A 22,523-nucleotide genomic window follows, 5' to 3' on the forward strand; every position below is an offset into this window, starting at 1 on the left:
GAAAAGTAATTTGTGACTGGCTTGCAAATGAAATCCCCTGCATCATTTTCTAAATGATTTTCATTAGTCTACCAATTTGACAATGTAAATAGACAATTTTTCGGGAATATGCCGTTATTCCCCTTTAATTCTCTGATACTCCCAAAATGTTTCAGAGATATCAAATGATCATGTTGTGTGCATTTCATCAAATGCTCGTGTTTGATCCGGACTGAGTTCAAACCTGCAGCAAGCCGCACAATGGTACAAATTGATGACGGGCAACATCAGGCACACATCAGGATATAATAAACACTCATTGTAAAACACTGAGAAATATTGAAATTAATCGATTGTAAATTAACAAATACAAAAGCTTCCACGGACTGAAAAAAAAGCATGACCTTCCCCCCCAATTCCTCCATGTACCCCATTCTGTACATTTCAAAAGGTCCCTTAGGGGTTGTCTGAGAAAAGGGAGGAGGGTTAGGGGGATGACCCTAGTCCTCTGAGACCCCCCTGGCCCATGGGCTAATCCTCTCCCTGACCTGGTTCCTATGGCCTGTCAGGGCTTCAAAGCCCACCTCAGCTCTGACGTGACGGGACCCGCCAGCCCGGAAGGAAGAGGACAGCTGCCCCCATTCTGCCCTTCTCCTTCCCTCCTATATCCCCCTATGTTCTCCTATGGTCTTACCCCTGTGGCCCCATGGCCCTGCTCCTCTCCTGTCAAGTCCACTGTTGCTCTAGCCCTGAGAAGACATGCCCCTTCAGATCTTTTCAGAGAGCTCTGTTGTTTCCCCAGCTCTGACTGCCTAACTAGGAGGTTTTTGTTTTCTTTTTGCCAGTAAAACAGATTAGGGATGTATAATACACTTCTTTAGGTATTTGTGAGAAATAGCTTTGTGCTCCAACATTACTTGTTTTAGATCACCTCCGTGTGCAGATTGTTTCGGGGGAGGTTTTTTGTTTTGTTTGTGAGTTCGGGTTCACAGATATGTGCAAAAATGTTTTTTTAAAGAGTATAATACTATGAAATGTTTTGCAATACTAATGTTTACTGCAAAGAAAACATACAACACCCTCTTCTCTCCCCCTTCCTCTTCACCTCTCTTCCTACTCCTCTCCCCATAACACACACTCCATCTCCATTGCCCCCTCCACTCCAACAAAGTCCCACAGTGCCCTGCGCTCCCTCTGACATCCCTTGCCTGCTCTCTCTCCATAAGAGCCGCATTAGCACTGAGCCTTGCATAAGCTCTCTAATATGAACCATATTGGTGAGTGGCAGACAGAGGTAGTGGAGGAGGCAGCAGCGGGTCCCTGGATGTCTGGTCGTCTCACCTCTTGCTCTGCCTCTCTCTCCTTAGAACCCTTTTTCAGAATTACGACCTGATTTCCCTGGGATAAAATTGGGCAAGATCCAAAAAAGTGGATTTTGGGGGATTGTTAAGGTGGAATGTTCAGGAGGGGGTTGTGTTTCTCTGTGGGAGGCTGTGGAGGTGATTCTGGGTTTATTATAATTTTGCTCCCTCTGCCAAAAATGGCCGCTGACCAATTTTACTGTGAAGCACTAAATTGAAGTTCAAAGGTCCATACTGGGGGTGCAGATTCCTCATAGGATTCCACAGGTTGTTATGATAAAGAGGTTCTCTGTAGAGTTCCCACAGTGGAGTTCCACAGATATCTGCGGTCTCGAACCAGACGATGTAACTGTCCAGTGAAAATCTCACCTTTAAAAGTTAATCTTCTGTTAACTTGTACCCAAATAATGTTGTTGACGTGAATTGTACTCATATTTGAAACCAAAGCTGAAAACATAATTTGGAGGGGGAAAAACACTTTAAATAACCCATCTCAAACAAAAAACGCTTGAAATTTGCCTGGATAATGACATCGTTATCTTTGGCCGAGACAGGCCTGTATGTGATTGGTCCAGCAGCCTTTTATTTTTTGCCAAATTCTCCGGTGGGATAAGGATCCTTCTCGAGACAAGGGGAGACACGAGTTTACAGCACACAAGCAAGCTAGCTCGCAAGGCAAGCAAACCACTGCTGGCGTTTAAAAAAAGGACAAAACTATCAAGCCAGTCACTTCTACACTTACTGGCCAGTTGTTGTTTATTTTAAAACATTTTTAATCCCTTTTTCTCCCCAATTTCGTAATATCCAATTGGTGGTTACAGCCTTGTCCCATCGCTGCAACTCCCGTACGGGCTCAGGAGAGGCGAAGGTCGAGAGCGATGCATCCCTTGAAACACAACCCTGCCAAGCCGCACTGCTTCTTGACACACTGCTCGCTTAACCTGGAAGCCAGCCACAACAATGTGTCAGAGGAAACACCGTCCAACTGGCGACCATGCCAGCGTACATGTGCCCAGCCCACCAAAGGAATCGCTAGAGCGTAATGGGACAAGGACATCCCGGTCAGCCAAACCCTCCCCTAACCCAGACGATGCTGGGCCAATTGTGCGCCACCTCATGTGTCTGAATGTGGCCAGCTAAGGTGGCTGCGACACAGGATCGAACCCGGATCTGTAGTGACACCTCTAGTACTGCTACACAGTGCCTTAGACCGCTGCGCCACTCGGGAGACCCTTACCAGACAGTTTACACCCATCTAGTACAGAGTCAGCCCCCTATTTCCTTCCAGAACAGCCTGAATTATTCAGGGAATGGATTCTATAAGGTGTCTGAAACGTTTGTTGCGCAATCTGTATCAAGGGACCTAACGTGTGTCATGAAAACTTTCCCCACACCTATACATCACCACCACCAGCCTGTACCAAGCAGGATGGGTGCATGGACTCCTGACTCTGTCATAAGCATGACGCAACATGAACCGGGATTCGTCGGACCAGGTGATGTCTTCCCACTCCTCAATTGTCCAGTGTTGGTGATCGTGTGCCCACTGGAGCAGTTTCTTCTGTCGTTCTGCACACCACTGTTGTCCTGCGCCGTTATTTATCTGTTTGTGGCCATCCAGTTAGCTTGCATGATTCTTGCCATTCTCCTTCGACCTCTGTCATCAACGAGCTGTTTTCACCCACAGGACTGCCGCTGACTGGATGTTTTTTTGTTGTTGCAGCATTCTCGGTAAACCCTAGACACTGTCATACGTGAAAAGCACAGGATGGCGGCCACGCCTGAGATACTGGATCCGGCACGCCTGGCACGATGATCATACCGTGATCGATTAGTCTTTCGCCCCTATACCCAGGTCGGACGACTGATTTGCACGTCAGGACCGCAACGGACCCAGGTCGGACTTTTCAAAGTTCCTTAGGTCAATCGTTTAGCCCATTCTAATGTTCAATCGAACAGTAACTGAATGCCTTGATGCCTGTCTGCCTTATGTAGCCATCAATTTTTGTGAACGGGGTGTTGTTCCTAATAAACTGGTATTTCAAATGATGTGGTTTGTAAAAGTTGGCCTGCTGGCTGTTTATAAGCAGTTAGCTAACGCTAGTATGCTAAAGTTAGTTAGAATGCTAATGTTAGCTAGCATGCTAACATTAGCAAACATTAGCTAGCTGGCTAGCCAATAAAAAACCAAGTCAAAGCAGATCCTCCACACAACAACCATCTCACCATTCCCTTTTATTTTAAATATTGTGGTTTGTAACAAAAAGTTTTATGTCAAGAGGAAACCTAGCTAGCTGTTGTTAACTGATATATGTAGCAGTAGTAACTAGCTATCTATGTTCACGACTAGCTTGTTAGATAGCTACTGTAACAACAGAAATATCAGGAATATAGTGACAAATCAAAGGACAAATAATCAGCCTGCATTTATGGCTGTTATAGTAAAGTGACCTAGTTCCATCATTAATTTCCAAATCCTGAATCCAATCCATCCATCCAATTTGACTTGGTGCAGCCTGGCTCCGTCAGTCTGCCTCAGTGCCCCCACATGGGATCTATTTTGAATATCCAAGTGTTTGCACGTCTCATTGGCTGAGCTGTCAAATTATTATATATATTTTTTTACCAGTATATGCCCAAACCACTCTGTTGTTTCCTAACAGGCCAAGCAGGGGCACAGAGAAAAACTGCTTTTAACATCTATTTAATTCATATTGTAATTAATTTGAGGTAATATTTTATAAAAAATCTGGAACACTGGACATAGAATTATATAGCTTATGTCAAATACTTTCAAATACTTGAGCAACAACCTCAAACGTATCTGACCTAGGTCTGCCTCTAAGAACATGTATAGGGGAGTTAAAAAATAAAATGACTTATCACTTTTTGTTTGACATCAATGGTTTCCATTGTTATTATTACCATTACTTATACTGTCTTTGCTGATATTCCTACTTTGGCACTGTCCGTATGTTAGGTTTACTCTTCACTGTCTGATTTGGCCCCACTCAACAGTGAGTCATTAACGCTAGGCTAGGTCAGTGGAGCTCGCTAAATGACATGTCATCTGAACCATGGGAATGATGGTGTCATCAATGTGAGACAAACTGTTGGTTGACTGTGTGCCTACTGTGCAGCTTGTTATTATGCTGAATTAAGGTAATGGAGTTATGTCTTAATTCTTATAATATAATATCGCAGAAAATATTTTGGATCTTCTAATTCAAGAGAAGAGATAGAAGTAGCACTGCCACCAAATCCTTGTGACTCTGAGGCTGTGCTATAGTCATTTTATATTGTAGAGTAAATTGCATGACATCGAGTTGGGCTCAGGGTTTCCCAAAACTCAGTCCTGGTTTTTGACCTAGCACTTCACAGCTGATTCAAATAACCAACTCATCATCAGCTGTGTAGTGCTAGGACATAAACCAAAAAACATGCATCCAGGCGGGTGAGGAGGGGGGGGGGGGACTCTGTTCCATTCATAAGAACTAGTGCAATAATATTTAATAGGCAGGAAACCTCAAACGTATGGCAGCTGTCACCTTAACAAAAGGTATGCTGCTTTATATATTGTTCTTCAAAGGATTCATTGAAGCATTTCTTCAACATCTTAGATTTATCTGGCCTCTTATCTGGCCTCTCATCTAGTCTCGCATTAACAGCTGCTAACCATGTGTATGTGACAAATAAAATTTGATTTGATTTAGTCACCTGGAATGTATTTCAATGAAAATGTGTGCCTTGTTAAAAGTTAATGTGTGGAATTTATTTTCTTCTTAATGCGTTGGAGCCAATCAGTTGTGTTGTGACAAGGTAGGGGTGGTATACAGAAGATATCCCTATTTGGTAAAAAACCAAGTCCATATTATGGCAAGAACAGCTAAAATAAGCAAAGAGAAACGACAGTCCATCATTACTTTAAGACATGAAGGTCAGTCAATACGGAACATTTCAAGAACTTTGAACGTTGCTTCAAATGCAGTCGCAAAAACTATCAAGAGTTATGATGAAACTTGCTCTCATGAGGACCGCCACAGGAAAGGAAGATCGAGAGATACCTCTGCTGTAGAGGATAAGTTCATTATAGTTACCAACCTCAGAAATTGCAGCCCAAATAAATGCTTCACAGAGTTCAAGTAACAGACACATGTCAAAATCAACTGTTCAGAGGAGATGATGTGAATCAGGCCTTCATGGTCGAATTGCTGCAAAGAAACCACTACTAAAGGACACCAATAAGAAGAAGAGACATGTTTGGGCCAAGAAGCACGAGCAATGGACATTAGACTGTTGTAAATCTGTCCTTTTGTCTGATGAGTCCAAATTTGCGATTTTTGGTTCCAACCGCCGTGTCTTTGTGAGATGCAGACTAGGTGAACGGATGATCTCCGCATGTGTGGTTCCCAACATGAACCATGGAGGAGGAGGTGTGATGATGCTTTGCTGGTGACACTGTCTGTAATTTATTTAGAATTCAAGGCACACTTAACCAGCATGGCTACCACAACATTCTGCAGCGATACGCAGACTGAAGGAAAAGTAGCTCAGCATATGTGGGAACTACTTCAAGACGGTTGGAAAAGCATTCCAGGTGAAGTTGGTTGAGAGAATGCCAAGAGTGTGCAAAGGTGTCATCAAGGCAAAAAAAGGAATAATCTCTCTTCGAAGAATCTCAAATATAAAATCTATTTTGATTTGTTTAACACTTTTTGGCAACTACATGATTCCATATATGTGTTATTTCAAAGTTGTGATGTCTTCACTATTATTCTACATTGTAGAAAATGGTGAAAATTAAGAAAACCTGACTAGTGCTGTACATATATGCACATACACACATGCCTAAGTTGCTCCCCGTCAAGATATCAGTGACAGATAGCCTTAGTGACATCAGAGTTTCCCATTGAACCTCTCTCCCCTCTGTGTCTTGACAAAGGTGCTTTTCTTATGTAGACCCACGCCGGAGCATATTTCACATGCCAGTTATTGTCCCTGGTGGCCCCCGGTGGCCCCCGTATCTGTACAGCCTCTCTTGACACTATTTGAAAAATCTGTTTTCTTTTCCTTTTCCCTCCTTTTTTCTATTCTCTACTGCATCCCAACGTTTTTTCTCGCCCTCCCCCTTCTCTTTCTTTCCCCTCCAAGACTGGGGAGTGTTTGGAGATGGGAGGCCGAGAGTGGTTGTTGATCTTGGCAGACGACGTGAAGGAAGCCTCATGTGAACTTTTGCTCTGGTATAAGCCGCATAGTTAAATATCATCAGAAGTTTGTGACGTAGCTCTCCTTGCAGCAAGAATAAGTCGTCTGCCTTTCTCTCTCTCTCTTGCTCTGTCATTCTCTCTCTCCCTCTCTCTTGCTCTGTCTTTCTCTCTCTGCCTTTCTCTTGCTCTGTCATTCTCTCTCTCCCTCTCTCTTGCTCTGTCATTCTCTCTCTGCCTCTCTCTTGCTCTGTCATTCTCTCTCTGCCTCTCTCTTGCTCTGTCATTCTCTCTCTCCCTCTCTCTTGCTCTGTCATTCTCTCTCTCCCTCTCTCTTGCTCTGTCATTCTCTCTCTCCCTCTCTCTTGCTCTGTCATTCTCTCTCTGCCTCTCTCTTGCTCTGTCATTCTCTCTCTGCCTCTCTCTTGCTCTGTCATTCTCTCTGCCTCTCTCTTGCTCTGTCATTCTCTCTCCCTCTCTCTTGCTCTGTCATTCTCTCTCTCCCTCTCTTGCTATGTCATTCTCTCTCTGCCTCTCTCTTGCTCTGTCATTCTCTCTCTCCCTCTCTTGCTATGTCATTCTATCTCTGCCTCTCTCTTGCTCTGTCATTCTCTCTCTCCCTCTCTTGCTCTGTCGTTCTCTCTCTCTGCCTCCCAGCCATCCTTCACGCCGTTCCAGCCGCTTGCCTCCACTCGCACGGGTCACGTCCCTCCGTCAGGCCTGGCGAGAAATCTCAGTGTGTGTGTGTGTGTGTCTCCCCCTTGTCCCGTACGGGGCCTGGCTCGGCCTACCGCCCTTGGTGTTCTTCTCGTGACAGAATCGGACGAGGAGGAGGGGGAGAGAGCGAGTCGAGGTCCATGTTGGCGGCATCACTCTGGGCGTCACTCCCTCTGCTCACTCGTGTTTCCTCCAGGCTCATGTCTCCTACAGCTTTTCTTTTCCAGAGGCTTGACTAATTCAATTAAGACTAAGGGATATTTGAGAAAGTTGCCTCGGAGCGTGCCAAAACTGGGGAACACTGTAAAACAGAGCAGTGGGTCAGGTCAAACATCCCATTTGATTGTTGTTAATAATACAATCAAACCCCCCCCAGATCCTCAATATCCTCCTGACTGTTCTGTACTGGAGAACATGGAAACTGCCTGGGTTGTACCTTCCTTTATGTGTGTGTGTGTGTTTGCGTGCGTGTGTTTTCATTGTATCTGGGGCAGGACAGCCAAATGGAACCCCATGTTCTCTCTTGCCTGCTGTGAGGGAGCAGGAGAGTGACTGGGGTCTTTCTAACTCCCAACTGAGCTAAACCCCGTAGCACTCACTTCCGTCATCATGAAGTGCTTTGAGAGACTAGTCAAGGACCATATCACCTCCACCCTACCTGACACCCTAGACCCACTCCAATTTGCTTACCGCCCAAATAGGTCCACAGACGATGCAATCTCAACCACACTGCACACTGCCTTAACCCTTCTGGACAAGAGGAATACCTATGTGAGAATGCTGTTCATCGACTACAGCTCGGCATTTAACACCATAGTGCCCTCCAAGCTCGTCATCAAGCTCGAGACCCTGGGTCTCGACCCCGCCCTGTGCAACTGGGTACTGGACTTACTGACGGGCCGCCCCCAGGTGGTGAGGGTAGGCAACAACATCTCCACCCCGCTGATCCTCAACACTGGGGCCCCACAAGGGTGCGTTCTGAGCCCTCTCCTGTACTCCCTGTTCACCCACGACTGCGTGGCCACGCACGCCTCCAACTCAATCATCAAGTTTGCGGACGACACAACAGTGGTCAACAAAACTAAGGAGATGATTGTGGACTTCAGGAAACAGCAGAGGGAACACCCCCCTATCCACATCGATGGAACAGTAGTGGAGAGGGTAGTAAGTTTTAAGTTCCTCGGCATACACATCACAGACAAACTGAATTTGTCCACCCACACAGACATCATCGTGAAGAAGGCGCAGCAGCGCCTCTTCAACCTCAGGAGGCTGAAGAAATTCGGCTTGTCATCAAAACCACTCACAAACTTCTACAGATGCACAATCGAGAGCATCCTGTCGGGCTGTATCACCGCCTGGTACGGCAACTGCTCCGCCCACAACCGTAAGGCTCTCCAGAGGGTAGTGAGGTCTGCACAACGCATCACCGGGGGCAAACTACCTGCCCTCCAGGACACCTACACCACCCGATGTCACAGGAAGGCCATAAAGATCATCAAGGACAACAACCACCCGAGCCACTGCCTGTTCACCCCGCTATCATCCAGAAGGCGTGGTCAGTACAGGTGCATCAAAGCTGGGACCGAGAGACTGAAAAACAGCTTCTATCTCAAGGCCATCAGACTGTTAAACAGCCACCACTAACATTGAGTGGCTGCTGCCAACACACTGACTCAACTCCAGCCACTTTAATAATGGGAATTGATGGGAAATTATGTAAAATATATCACTAGCCACTTTAAACAATGCTACCTAATATAATGTTTACATACCCTACATTATTCATCTCATATGTATATGTATATACTGTACTCTATATCATCTACTGCATCTTTATGTAATACATGTATCACTAGCCACTTTAACTATGCCATTTTGTTTACATACTCATCTCATATGTATATACTGAACTCAATACCATCTACTGTATCTTGCCTATGCCGCTCTGTACCATCACTCATTCATATATCTTTATGTACATATTCTTTATCCCCTTACACTTGTGTCTATAAGGTAGTAGTTTTGGAATTGTTAGCTAGATTACCTGTTGGTTATTACTGCATTGTCGGAACTAGAAGCACAAGCATTTCGCTACACTCGCATTAACATCTGCTAACCATGTGTATGTGACAAATAACATTTTATTTTATTTTATTTTATTTGGGATGAAAAGGCATGGAGCACATTTCATACTCAAAACCACCAAGGTAAAAAAGGCTTTCCTGCAGTAAATTTTTTGACACATTTCGAAAGGCATGTGTGCTGTGCTGGTGTGCTCTGGGCTGAGCTGTGTATGGGTGTGTGTGCGTGCCTGCATGCACGTGTATGTCTGAGTGTGTATTTGTCTTAATTGTACTTTCTTTCGGTGTGTGTCTGTGCATGCACGTGTGTGTCTGTGTCTGCACCGGTGCCTGCAATGAACCTCAATCTGTGTGTGCATGTGCTTCACTCCAAGTGTGTGTTTTATTGGATGTGAGAAGCCCCGTTCCCAGCTGTGTGCCTGGTCAGAACAGAGCTAAATCGATGCAGAAAAAGGCAGCCCAGGCCATATTCATGTTAAGGGTTCATTTGAATGATTTGTTTGGTCACTTATTAAATGTTACTACTTCCCTGGCCATTAGGGCGGGCACCTCCTAAATCTGCTGATGGCGACTGGAAGGGGAAAGAGAGAGGAAGGGGAAAGAGAGAGGAAGGGGAAAGAGAGAGGAAGGGGAAGGCCCTGGCCTCATGTGAACCAATGTGTAAGCGTGATGGTTGACACTGCCTCTGTAGCGGCTCTGTAACACAGGGCTAAATTCTCTCTCTCTCTCTCTCTCTCTTTCTCTCTCTCTCTCTCTCTCTCTCTCTCTCTCTGTTTCTGTGTGTGTCAAATCCAAATTGTATTGGCACATGCACGTGTTTAGCAGATGTTATTGCGGGTGTGTAGCAAAATGCTTGTGTTTCTAGCTCCGATAGTTAGTAATATCTAACAAGTAATATCTAACAATTTCCCAACATATACCCAATTCCCACAAATCTAAGTAAGAAATGGAATTGAGAATATATACATATCAGGACGAGCAATGTCAGAGCGGCATAGACTAAGATACAGTAGAATAGTATAGAATACAGTAAATGCATATGAGATGAGTAAACATTATTAAATTGACTAGTGTTCCTTTTATTAAAGTGGCCAGGGATTTTAAGTATATGTATATAGGCAAAAGCCTCTATTTGCTTTAGATGGCTATTTAACAGTCTGATGGTCTTGAGATAGAAGCTGTTTTTCAGTCTCTAGGTCCCAGCTTTGATTCATCTGTGCTGACCTCGCCTGTGTGGCTGTTGTCCTTGATTATCTTTTTGGCCTTCCTGTGACATCGGGTGCTGTAGGTGTCCTGGAGATAGTTTGCCCCCGGTGATGCGTTGGGCAGGCCACACCACCCTCTGGAGAGGCCTGTGGTTGAGGGCGGTGCAGGAACAATGGTGGCCATCTTGAAGCATGTGGGGACAGCAGACTGGGATAGGGAGAGATTGAATATGTCCGTAAACACACCAGCCAGCTGGTCTGCGCATGCTCTGAAGACGCAGCTAGGGATGTCGTCTGGGCCGGCAGCCTTGCGAGGGTTAACACACTTAAATGTCTTGCACAAGTGCGTGTGCATGTGTGCATGTTGTTTTAAGTATTTGGCAGGGGTATAGGGTAGGTTGTGAGTGAGTTAGTGATTGCAAATAGGCACTGTATAGAAAGGGAGGGTATATTACAGTAAACTACCCGAATGTTGGTATCTTTCAAAGGATTTATGTCATCTATCACAAGAAATCTAGTGGCCCTTTTAGGTACTTCAGATTTTTACAGGTTTCTAAAATTATCTCTGGCCCTCTATGTGGCCTTATCATGTGTAAAATATATGAAATACAGTGATTAAATTGATCTAATTTAAAAATGTAAAATATAATGACAAAGCTGTAAAAAGAAATCCTAAATATAAACCATCAATTTAGTGAGTACCATTGGTGTTTAATATGAGGGTTGCTGTATGAAATATCCTTTATATTTTTACACACTTTTGTTTATATCACTATGTACTGTAAGTATGTACTGTATTTGTTGTCAATGTTTTGGCGTCAAACTGGTGGCAGTGCTGAAAAAAGTCAATAGTTGGAGGAGTTGCAGAGGTCATTGAAAATAATGCCCTTGTTGATTCATGTTTTTTTTTTATTATTAATTAGGCTATTTTCTCTTGAACCACTTGGTCTATCTACTAGAAACTCATGGACAATATGGACACAAATATAATAACTATACTGTATATGAATATATACTTTTAAAGTTATTCAAGTATTAATGACCAAAGTTACAATAGATTGCCATAGATTTTCTGTTAATTACCAAACTTTCCGAAGGTTCCAGTAACCTTGGTAAACTACCGGTAGCTTTGCAACCCTAATTGCATGCACGTGTGTTTTTGTGAGTATGTCTGCTTGTGTATGCCAAATGTGTTTGTGTGAGGCTCTCTGTGTGTATATGAGCTCAGAGGTGCGAATAATATGATTTGATCATCTGTGTGTGATGGTGATGCCTATTGGTTCTATTCACTGTCATTATATCTTCCCTGTTCTTCTACATCCTGGAAAATCCAAACATGAACCAGCAACTCTTGCGATTATAACTGACAATTAAATCAAGCAGAAAACAAAACCATTGGCCAACATATAGATACAGTACATCTACTGATTCCCTTGCTGATGTGGAGCTATGGGGCTGTTTGTTTTTCTAACTCCCATCTTGTTTTTGGCCTGCGTCAGCCATATTGTGTTACACCGTTTGAAAGCAGTACTGGAGCCCATCGCCAGATGTTTTGTTTGTGTCTCAGTGTCCTCGGAGTAGGACGGAAGGAGAGGTGTACTGCTGAGCACACTGCCGGCCCCGTGGCTGTCCCCTCACCTCACCTCTACACACACACAAACACACACCCACACATAAACAGACACACACACACATGCTGCGGTCACAGCAACCAGCACATCTTAAACTTTTGTTTGAACAACTCACTCTGTCAGTCTGTTTGGAGAGGCTCCATAGATATCACTTACAGTACGACAGAGCATGAGGGACAGAGGCAGGAACAAGGCAGGAACCTCATACAGGCTGCAGGGACAGACAATTCAGGTGGGGAGAGAGAGCGTGTGAATACTGAGCCATTTGCCTGAACGGACTGCAATTGAAACCTACCGTAACAGTCATGCCCACCGCATTGCTCTGACTTGTGATCCTACAGGGCTTTTATGGACCTTTCCTTGTAGGTTACTGGAATTTGTTCTTATCTAGGGCTGAACATTTTGTCAATGGGACGTGTATAGAAAATCCAGTTACGAGCACAGATCTTAAGTTACATTTCGTCCTCAAATGTTCTTGGTATTTCTTTGCCCAAAGAGACTTGGCCACTACCTCTACTCTAGGTCAGCGGGCTAAACGTCTGTTCTCCGTTTGTCTTTGTACAGATGTGGTACCAGCTAAAGATTACTCCCCTGTGTGTGTGTGTGTAGGGACGTGGTACCAGGCAGTGTGTACACCTACCAGGTCCAAACCATCTCCGCCCGCAGTGAAAGTGAACCGTCTCCACCCCTCACCCATCAACTTGGGGCACCATACTGCGGAGACGGACGCATCCAGAGGTAACTTGTGTGTGTGCTGTATGTGTGTGTCTATGCGTTTACGTGTGTGTGTGTTGGCGTGCGTGCGTGTGTGTGTGTTCTACCAGTAACAGTCTCCTGTCTGTCTGTCTGTCTCTCAGGGCCCAGGGAGAGGAGTGTGATGATATGAACTCCATGAATGGAGACGGCTGCTCCAGCCAGTGTGAGAAGGAGCCCTTCTTCAACTGTGTCGGTACGTCCTCCTCAGAACCATCAATATGTCGAAACAGAGACAGCTTTACCATTGTATTTCAACGCAGTAAATGGTTCCATGGAGAAGAAAAAAATGAATGTCCACAACTGATACAGTATGCATGCTCCAAAAGTTGATTTATTGGTGAGACACAGACAGATACCATTTCTATCCCCATTGAGATCTTTGTGAGTGCGGAACCACACAGCCACATAGAGCTGCATTGGGCCGTGCCCTTCTTCCGCGGCATTAGCGAACACATGATGGCACTCGATAGTTGCTGTATCGTCCAATCACAGAACAGATACAAGTCACATGATCTACACTTCGTTGCAGCCCTATTTACCTGTCCATTTCAATTTGATGATTTCATCGGTCCCTTGAACTCAGCATGGCTCTTTTAATTGGCTAGCTGTTGTGGCAGATGTGTCTCTTATCAGTAGGAGAACTCTCCAGTGTGTGTGGTTAAGAGACTTTGAGTTGTGGGGAGATGTGAGTAACATGCAAGACACACGCTGTCTCTGTGAGTGACAGTGGAGAGGCGTTCACTAGTTTCACATCTGTGTCTGGGACTTCTGTCCAAGGGCTTGATGTGTTTCTCATAAGAGCAGATGCCATTGTGTATCATGATCACGTTGACGTCTCGCTGAGAGTCTGGAAACGGTTGTCGTTTGAAGAGAGAATAAATAAACAAATTCATATAGTGGATTGGATTCTCTGGCGTCCTCTCAGTCGCTGTTTGGTTAATAGATTGATGATTTCCTCTCTTCCGCCGAGTGAGTCTATCACTCACTCACTCTTTTTCTCTTATTCCCTTGTTTTTGCACACAATAAAAAGTACCATTGTGTCATAGCTGATCTGGCCTTGTCGAGTGATGTGTGTGTTTGTACTGTATGTGTGTGCATGCACATTTGCGTGTGCGTGTGTGCGTGTGTGTGTGTGTGTGTGTGCGTGCGTGCGTGCGTGCGTGTGTGTGTGTGTGTGTGTGTGTGTGTGTGCGTGTGTGTGCGTGCGTGCGTGTGTGTGTGTGCGTGCGTGTGTGCGTGTGTGCGTGCGTGCGTGTGTGCGCGTGTGCGTGCGTGTGTGTGTGTGTGCGTGCGTGTGTGTGTGCGTGCGTGTTTGTGTCTCAAATCCTCTGTCAGATCACTGGCAGGCCCGTTAGAGTTGTTTTCCATTGACCGCAGCGTTCTGGGATATGTGTGTAACTGCCTGACATATTCCTAGTGTTTCTGTGGAAATCAGACACTATAATGACAGGACCGTCTGTCTGTCTGTCTGTCTGTCTGTCTGTCTGTCTGTGTTGGATGAGGGACTGACACAGAGAATGTTTCAGCCTGACGTGTCCTCAGGCTAGGGAGAAGATACTGTACACTCCTGATGCCTTATGGGAATAAAGGAAATGTATATAGGCTGAGCAGGGAAGTTGATTGGGTTCCCTTGTTGGATAGAATCATGGTAGAACAGGGGCTGTAACCACCAAAAACTTTTGCTCACCTGCTCTGTCTAGACTACTACCTCATGAATTATTCATTACTGTTGAGGTCACGTTCTCTTGCATAATTCAACAAGTGTGTCAAGAGAAGGATACCCACTAAAGATTATGCCTCTCTATACATACTTTCCATTGTTTGCGAGATCAGTCATAATATCACTATAATCCGAGTGTTCAGTTTCGGAAGTTGCTTTCTTGTCAGCGCATCTAATTTGTAAACATTTCAACTGTATTAAAGTATTACTTTTTCAATTCCACCGAAAATGAACACCCATCAAAATAAAGTTCTATTTTTTCTCTTTCCTATGATGTAAGTGTCGAGACGGTGCGTTAAATCCTCAACATAGCATTCTTATAGATGCAACAGAAAACCAATGTATTCCATTGAGCAATTACTGGAGTGTGTTTGAGCCATTACCGCAGTGTGTTTGACAGGTCATTACAAAAGTTTCCACGGTCGTTATGTTAACGGGGAAAGACTAATGGTACAAGCAATAGTGGGAATGAGTCGCCAAAGTAAAATGAAGGCAATTAATCCAGCAAGATTTAAGTGACACGTGGATTGCACTCCTCAACCATAGGAAATAGATGGCTGAAAAGGAGAGGAGAGATACTCAGGTGGGCGGGGTTTGCACATTGCTACTTTTGGTTCATAATTTATTGTCGTTTCCCTCCTGAACTCAATCACATCTTCTCTTTCTCTCTCTCTCTTTCTCTCTCTCTGTCTTTCTCTTTTTCTGTTTTTCTCTGTTTTTTCACTCAGTTTTTCTCTCATTATCTCACTTTTTCTCTCTTCCTCTCCCTCTCTACCTCTCATTCCATCTCACCCTCTCCTTCTTGCTCTCCATCCATTTGGAGTGGTGGGAGTGGATTCTGTATGCCCCCTCTGCAGCCCCTCGTTTCAACATCATCAAAAACAGAGTATACAGCTCTAAGCAGAGCTGAGCTGGGGTGCTGGAATTTTGAGGAAGACCAGCCAACTTGGCACGAAATGCCGCCTTCCCCCTAACTGGAACCCCTGACACAACCCAGTTCCAAGACCTAGGTCCAACCCCAACTCCGGGTGGGATGTCTGGAAAAGCCATGCTGGTGTATCCTCCTGCCTGGTCTCTCTCCCGTCTCTCTCTAAATAAATAAATAAATAAATAAAGTAGAAGCCATCCTAATCTGTCAAGTTCATCAGATATTGTTACGCTCCTGGAGGCCGCACTCTGTTCCAGCCCTCCCCTGCAGGAAAGTGTATCCCTCAAGTGTTACTTTATTTATGCATTCATCTCATTTTTGTTATTCGCAATGAAAACAACGATGAGAGAAAAGTGAGAGAAGGCTAGAACTGCTGAGAGTTCAGAGAGATACAGTACACTACAGTACATTACTCTGTCAGAGGGGAAGGGGAGGAGGGGAGGGGAGAGAGATACACTACATGACTCTGTCAGAGGGGAAGGGGAGGAGGGGAGGGGAGAGAGATACACTACATGACTCTGTCAGAGGGGAAGGGGAGGAGGGGAGAGAGATGCACTACATGACTCTGTCAGAGGGGAAGGGGAGGAGGGGAGGGGAGAGAGATACACTACATGACTCTGTCAGAGGGGAAGGGGAGGAGGGGAGAGAGATACACTACATGACTCTGTCAGAGGGGAAGGGGAGGAGGGAAGAGAGATACACTACATGACTCTGTCAGAGGGGAAGGGGAGGAGGGGAGGGGAGAGAGATACACTACATGACTCTGTCAGAGGGGAAGGGGAGGAGGGGAGGGGAGAGAGATACACTACATGACTCTGTCAGAGGGGAAGGGGAGGAGGGGAGGGGAGAGAGATACACTACATGACTCTGTCAGAGGGGAAGGGGAGGAGGGGAGGGGAGAGAGATACACTACATGACTCTGTCAGAGGGGAAGGGGAGGAGGGGAGGGGAGAGAGATACACTACATGACTCTGTCAGAGGGGAAGGGGAGGAGGGGAGGGGAGAGAGATGCACTACATGACTCTGTCAGAGGGGAAGGGGAGGAGGGGAGGGGAGAGAGATGAACTACATGACTCTGTCAGAGGGGAAGGTGAGGAGGGGAGGGGAGAGAGATACACTACATGAATCTGTCAGAGGAGAAGGGGAGGATAGGAGAGAGATACATTATATTACCAAAAGTATGTGGACACCTGCTCCTCGAACATCTCATTCCAAAATCATGGCCATTAATACGGAGTTGGTCCCCCTTTGCTGCAATAACAGCCTCTACTCTTCTAGGAAGGCTTTCCACTAGATGTTGGAACATTGCTGCTGGGACTTGCTTCCATTCAGCCACAAGAGCATTAGTGAGGTCGAGCACTGATGTTGGGCGATTGGGCATGGCTCGCAGTCGGTGTTCCAATTCTTCCCAATGGTGTTCGATGGGATTGAGGTCAGGGCTTTGTGCACAGGGGCATTGTCATGCTGAAACAAGTAGGGCCTTCCCCAAACTGTCGCCGCAAGGTTGGAAGCACAGAAATGTCTAGAATGTCATTGTATGCTGTAGTATTAAGATTTCCCTTCACTGGGATCATTATTCCTCCTCCATCAAACGTTACAGTTGGCACTATACATTCGAGCAGGTAGCGTTCTCCTGGCATCCGCCAAACCCAGATTCGTCCGTCTGACTGCCAGATGGTGAAGGGTGATTCATCACTCCAGAGAACACATTTCCACTGCTCGAGTCCTGTGGCAGTGAGCTTTACACCACTCCAGCCGACACTTGGCGTTGCACATGGTGATCTTAGGCTTGTGTGCTGCTGCTCGGCCATGGAAACCCATTTCATGAAACTCCGGACAAACAGTTCTTGTGTTGATGCTGCTTCCAGATGATCTTTACGCGCTTCAGTACTTGGCGGTCCCGTTCTGTGAGTCTGTGTGACCTACCACTTCACTGCTGAGCTGTTGTTGTCCCTAGACGTTTCCACTTCACAGTAACAGCACTTACAGTTGACCAGTGCACACAAATTCATCACGCGAAGCAGCCACAACTGTCAGCATAAGTGTCCATAATTGAGGCTTTGAATCATGGACACTTACTGACTGTTGTGGCTGGTGTGCGTGACGTATTGTTGTCTCTACCGTCTTGCCCTCTGTGCCCAATAATGTTTGTTCCATGTTTTGTGCTGCTACCATGTTGTGCTGCTGCCATGTTGTGTTGCTACCATGCTGTGTTGTCACGTGTTGACAACACAGCATGGTAGCAACACAGCATGTTAGTGACACAGCATGGTAGCAACATAGTGTACTCATCCTGTTGATACATTATACTGCTATAGAGAATTATATTTATTGTTATTTTTTTATTTAACCTTTATTTAGCTCGGCAAATATGTTAAGGCGCGGAGTCATGGAGTTGTATCTTGTGGGAAGTGTCTGCCACTCACTGTTGGTCAAGTATCTGAGAGATCTGTCTCTGTCTTACCCAAGATGCTTTGTGTGCTTGAGGTAAAATACCTCTTCGATAATGGACTCCACCACTTACCAGTCCTTAAAGCACATTCTTTAACACACACGGTCAGCCAATGAAAGTGTGATACATGTATGTATACTGTATTTCAACCTCGTAAAGTGTGGCTCTTCATCTGCTACCCCAGCTGCTCTCTCCTCCCTTTCTCTCCCTCCCTTCTTTCATATAATTTCCACCTACTGCTCTATAGAGCCCCACAGTGGAGGTGTCATAATACCCATAAAACCTAGCGGTCAAACAGGGAAATGGTTCCAATGACTGGTTCCACCATTCATTTGTCCCGTGTAGGCTTATTCTGGCTTGACATTTTAATAACCATGTACAGTTGAATTGAAGTTTACATACATCTTAGCCAAATATATTTGAACTCAGTTTTTCACAATTCCTGACATTTAATCCTTGTAAAAATCCCCTTCTTAGGTCAGTTAAGATCACCACCTTATTGTAATGTTAGAATAATAGTAGAGAGAATAATTTATTTCAGCTTTTATTTCTTTCATCACATTCCCAGTGGGTCAGAAGTTTACATAAACTCATTTAGTATTTTGTAGCATTGCCTTTCAATTGTTTAACTTGGGACAAATGTTTCGGGTAGCCTTCCACAAGCTTCCCACAATAAGCTCCTGACAGAGCTGGTGGAGCCAGGTTTGTAGGCCTCCTTGCTCGCACACACTTTTTCAGTTCTGCCCTCAAATGTTCTATAGGATTGAGGTCAGGGCTTTGTGATGGCCACTCCAATACCTTGACTTTGTTGTCCTTAAGCCATTTTGCCACAACTTTGGAAGTATGCTTTGGGTCATTGTCCATTTGGAAGACCCATTTGCGACCAAGCTTTAATTTCCTGACGGATGTCTTGAGATGTTGCTTCAATATATCGACCTTATTTTCCTGCCTCGTGATGCCATCTATTTTGTGAAGTGCACCAGACCCTCCTGTAGAAAAGCACCCCCACAACATGATGCTGCCACCCTGTGCTTCACGGTAGGGATGGTGTTCTTCGGTTTGCAAGCCTCCCCCTTTTCATCCAAACATAGTGATGGTCATTATGGCCGAACAGTTCTATTTTTGTTTCCTCAGACCAGAGGACATTTCCCCAGAAAGTATGATCTTTGTCCCCCATGTGCAGTTGCAAACCTTAGTCTGGCTTTTTTATGGCGGTTTTGGAGCAGTGGCTTCTTCCTTGCTGAGCTGCCTTTCAGGTTATGTCGATATAGGACTTGTTTTACTGTGGATATCGATACTTTTGTGCCTGTTTCCTCCAGCATCTTCACAACGTCCTTTGCTGTTCTGGGATTGATTTGCACTTTTCACACCAAAGTACGTTCAGACAGAATGCGTCTCCTTCCTGAGCGGTATGACGGCTGCGTGGTCCTATGGTGTTTATACTTGCGTACTATTGTTTTCACAGATGAACATGGTACCTTCAGGCGTTTGGAAATTACTCCCAAGGATGAACCAGACTTATGGATGTCTACAATTTTTTTCTGAGGTCTTGGCTGATTTCTTTTGATTTTCCCATGATGTCAAGCAAAGAGGCACTGAGTTTGAAGGTAGGTCTTGAATGGTGGAAAAATTATTGGAACCATTTACCTGTTTGGCCGCTAGGTTTTATGGGTATTATGACTCATACTGTGGTACTCTATATATCCTCTTCTTATGTCCTCAACCCTCTCTCCTCTCTCTCCTCTCTCTCACCTATTCCTCACTCAACTCTCTTCCCCCTCTCCTTCCTTGTGAAACAGCTTGCATATCCTTGCACAACAGAGGTTAAAAACCACAAAGTAGACGGAATGTTCTGTATATATTTATTTGAAAAGAAATGGGATTAAAAGAGTATAAAATACAAACATCTCTAAAAGGTCCATTTAAACTAATCAGATATATTTTCTCCTAAACAGATAGCATGCCTAGCTTCCTCTAAACACATATTGAGTGTTCTGTACCAAACTGTTTACTGACTCCATTAAAGGTAGCAATAATCATTAACATCAGGTGTGGGACATTAGTGGGTGTGGCCTAAACATCCAAAACAAGACAACACAAGGCAAAAAACCAAGGCAAAATTAACCATTGCTAATGCAGTTTGCTAAACTAAAAGGCAATGGATAGACTACAGTACGATAGATATATTGCGTAATCTGGGCCCAGTCTAACAAATTAATTCACACCAGCACAAACCGTTTTCAAACAGTTTTCAAGTTCATTCACATAAACACAAGTTAATTTACCTCAACACAATCCAAACAGTTTAAGAGTCAAATGTTAAGCGTGAATCTCTTCACACTTCTCTCTTCTCTCCCTCCAGAGGAGCCCAGTATGTGTTACTTCTACGACGGTGACGGAGTGTGTGAGGACTTTGAGCGGGAGACCAGCGTGAGGGACTGTGGCCTGTACACCCCCAGTGGGTTCCTGGACCAATGGGCCACAACCGTACTGGTGTCCCACCAGGAGAGTCTCTACTGCCCAGCCGAGGTGGCCGCCGGCTACCCTGCCGTCACTAAAGTACATCCCTAATCTACCTCCCTAATCTACACTACACAACTCAACATGATAGATTGCGTTCATCAGGGAACACGCATCAGGGTTTTTTTTACACTTTATTAATGCAACAGAAAACTAAAACGAGTGTTTCTTATTGGAAATATGAGTGTTTCTTATTGGAAATATGAGTGTATCTTATTGGAAATATGAGTGTTTCTTATTGTTTTACTCAGTTTCTCCCCCCTCATGTTGCTGCCTAATGAACAGGACTATAGTGTTCCTGCTGTTTTAACACAGACATGGTGTTCAATAAGTGGTTAAGAAAGATGATAATAGTCCATTGAAAGTGTACACCACCTCACATTACCTTGTTGAATCTTTTTAGTACATTTCTTTACCTACTTATACATGTCTATCTCTTACTGTGAGCTGAGCCTGTGTTCAGGGGCTTGTAAGGTCACAAAGGCAATGGATGTTTCCACTGCACCTTGAAAGGCAACCATGATGTCAGAATTTCATTCAGGACGTTTATTGCACTTTCTAATCTCCAGCGTTTCTCTTTTTTGTGTTGGAAACTGAGCTCAAAATGCTCTTGAAAAGGTTATCTGATTCCTTTTTGGTTTGGGGTGTTGTGAAGAGAGAGCTCTGTTGTCTAAGGCAAAGTGTATAGCTTTCATTATTGTAATGTTTAGAGAGGACAGTGGAATATGTCATTGATTCCACTCAGAGAACAATTTATTGGACAGAGACTGTCATTTAGCCTACACAGTGTTCTAAATTGATCTCCTTTTGGGATGTACATTTTCACACCATCTTGACGAGTTCACAGCTCGATGCATGTTATAGACGTGACCAAGTGTGTTGCCACCAATGTAGTTGCATCAAGTATTTTCCCAGATGAGCCACCGAACAGCACACATGTGATCCATACATACATTATTTCTACTGTGAAGAAGACACAGTGCCCTGGGTCAGCTTGAGAGATGTTATCACTGCCAAACTACAAGGCTGCCTACTGTATAGGCTACACTTGCATGCACGCACACACGCACACACACACGCACACACACATACACACACAAACATACACACACACACGCGCACACGCACACACACACACACGCACACACGCACGCACGCACACACACACACACACACACACACACACACACACACACACACACACACACACACACACACACACACACACACACACACACTCTCTCACTGGAAAGCTCTTGAAAAGGTTACATTATAAATTTTTGGCCTGGGCTGTTGCGAAGAGAATGCTCTCTGTTGTCTAAGCCGAAGTTTATAGCTTACATTAATGTAATGCTTACGGAGGACATGGGAAGATGTCATTGAGTCCACTCAGAGACTCTGGGACAATTGATCTGTTGCTGTCGCGGGACACAGGGAATCACTGAGTGCCAAAAACACACGGCACAGAGAACAACTGCATCAGGTTCTTCCCTACTCAACCTCTCTCTGTTCTACAGGGCATTACCACAGCGTTATTTTATTGAATGATTAATACACTGTTATTTGATTGGAGGAAGGGATTATTAACGCGTCATTTGTTTGGACGCAGGGAGTATTAATGTGTTATATGATTGGACATAATACAGGACATATGGGCTGATATGTACCTGACGTTTTGTATTATTAGTAATAGGGAAAGGGAAAGGGGGGTATCTAGTCAGTTGTCCAACTGAATGTATTCAACTGAAATGTGTCATCTGCATTTAACCCAACCCCTCTGAGTGAGAGGTGAGGCGCCCGGATTTGGCGCCCGGGGAACAGTTATATCATAAGTATGTACAGTGCATTCGGAAAGTATTCAGACAGCTTGACTTTTTCCAAATTTTGTTATGTTACAGCCTTATTCTAAAATTGATTAAATTCATTGTTTTCCTTATCAATCTGCACAAAATACATGATAATGAC

General features: G+C 44.7%; 1 protein-coding gene across 2 annotated transcripts in view; it reads left to right on the forward strand.

Moving 5' to 3' along the window:
* Positions 1 to 22,523, forward strand: part of LOC139388120 (pappalysin-1-like) — a 117,286-nt gene that overhangs the window by 38,061 nt on the left and 56,702 nt on the right. For both annotated transcript variants that reach the window (XM_071134694.1, XM_071134693.1), the window contains exons 8-10: positions 12,791 to 12,919; positions 13,039 to 13,130; positions 20,401 to 20,597. In XM_071134694.1, the coding sequence (XP_070990795.1) occupies positions 12,791 to 12,919; positions 13,039 to 13,130; positions 20,401 to 20,597 (418 nt within the window). The remainder of the gene's footprint in view (positions 1 to 12,790; positions 12,920 to 13,038; positions 13,131 to 20,400; positions 20,598 to 22,523) is intronic.

This window comes from Oncorhynchus clarkii, chromosome 29 (assembly GCF_045791955.1).
Source record: "Oncorhynchus clarkii lewisi isolate Uvic-CL-2024 chromosome 29, UVic_Ocla_1.0, whole genome shotgun sequence".
NCBI lineage: Eukaryota > Metazoa > Chordata > Actinopteri > Salmoniformes > Salmonidae > Oncorhynchus > Oncorhynchus clarkii.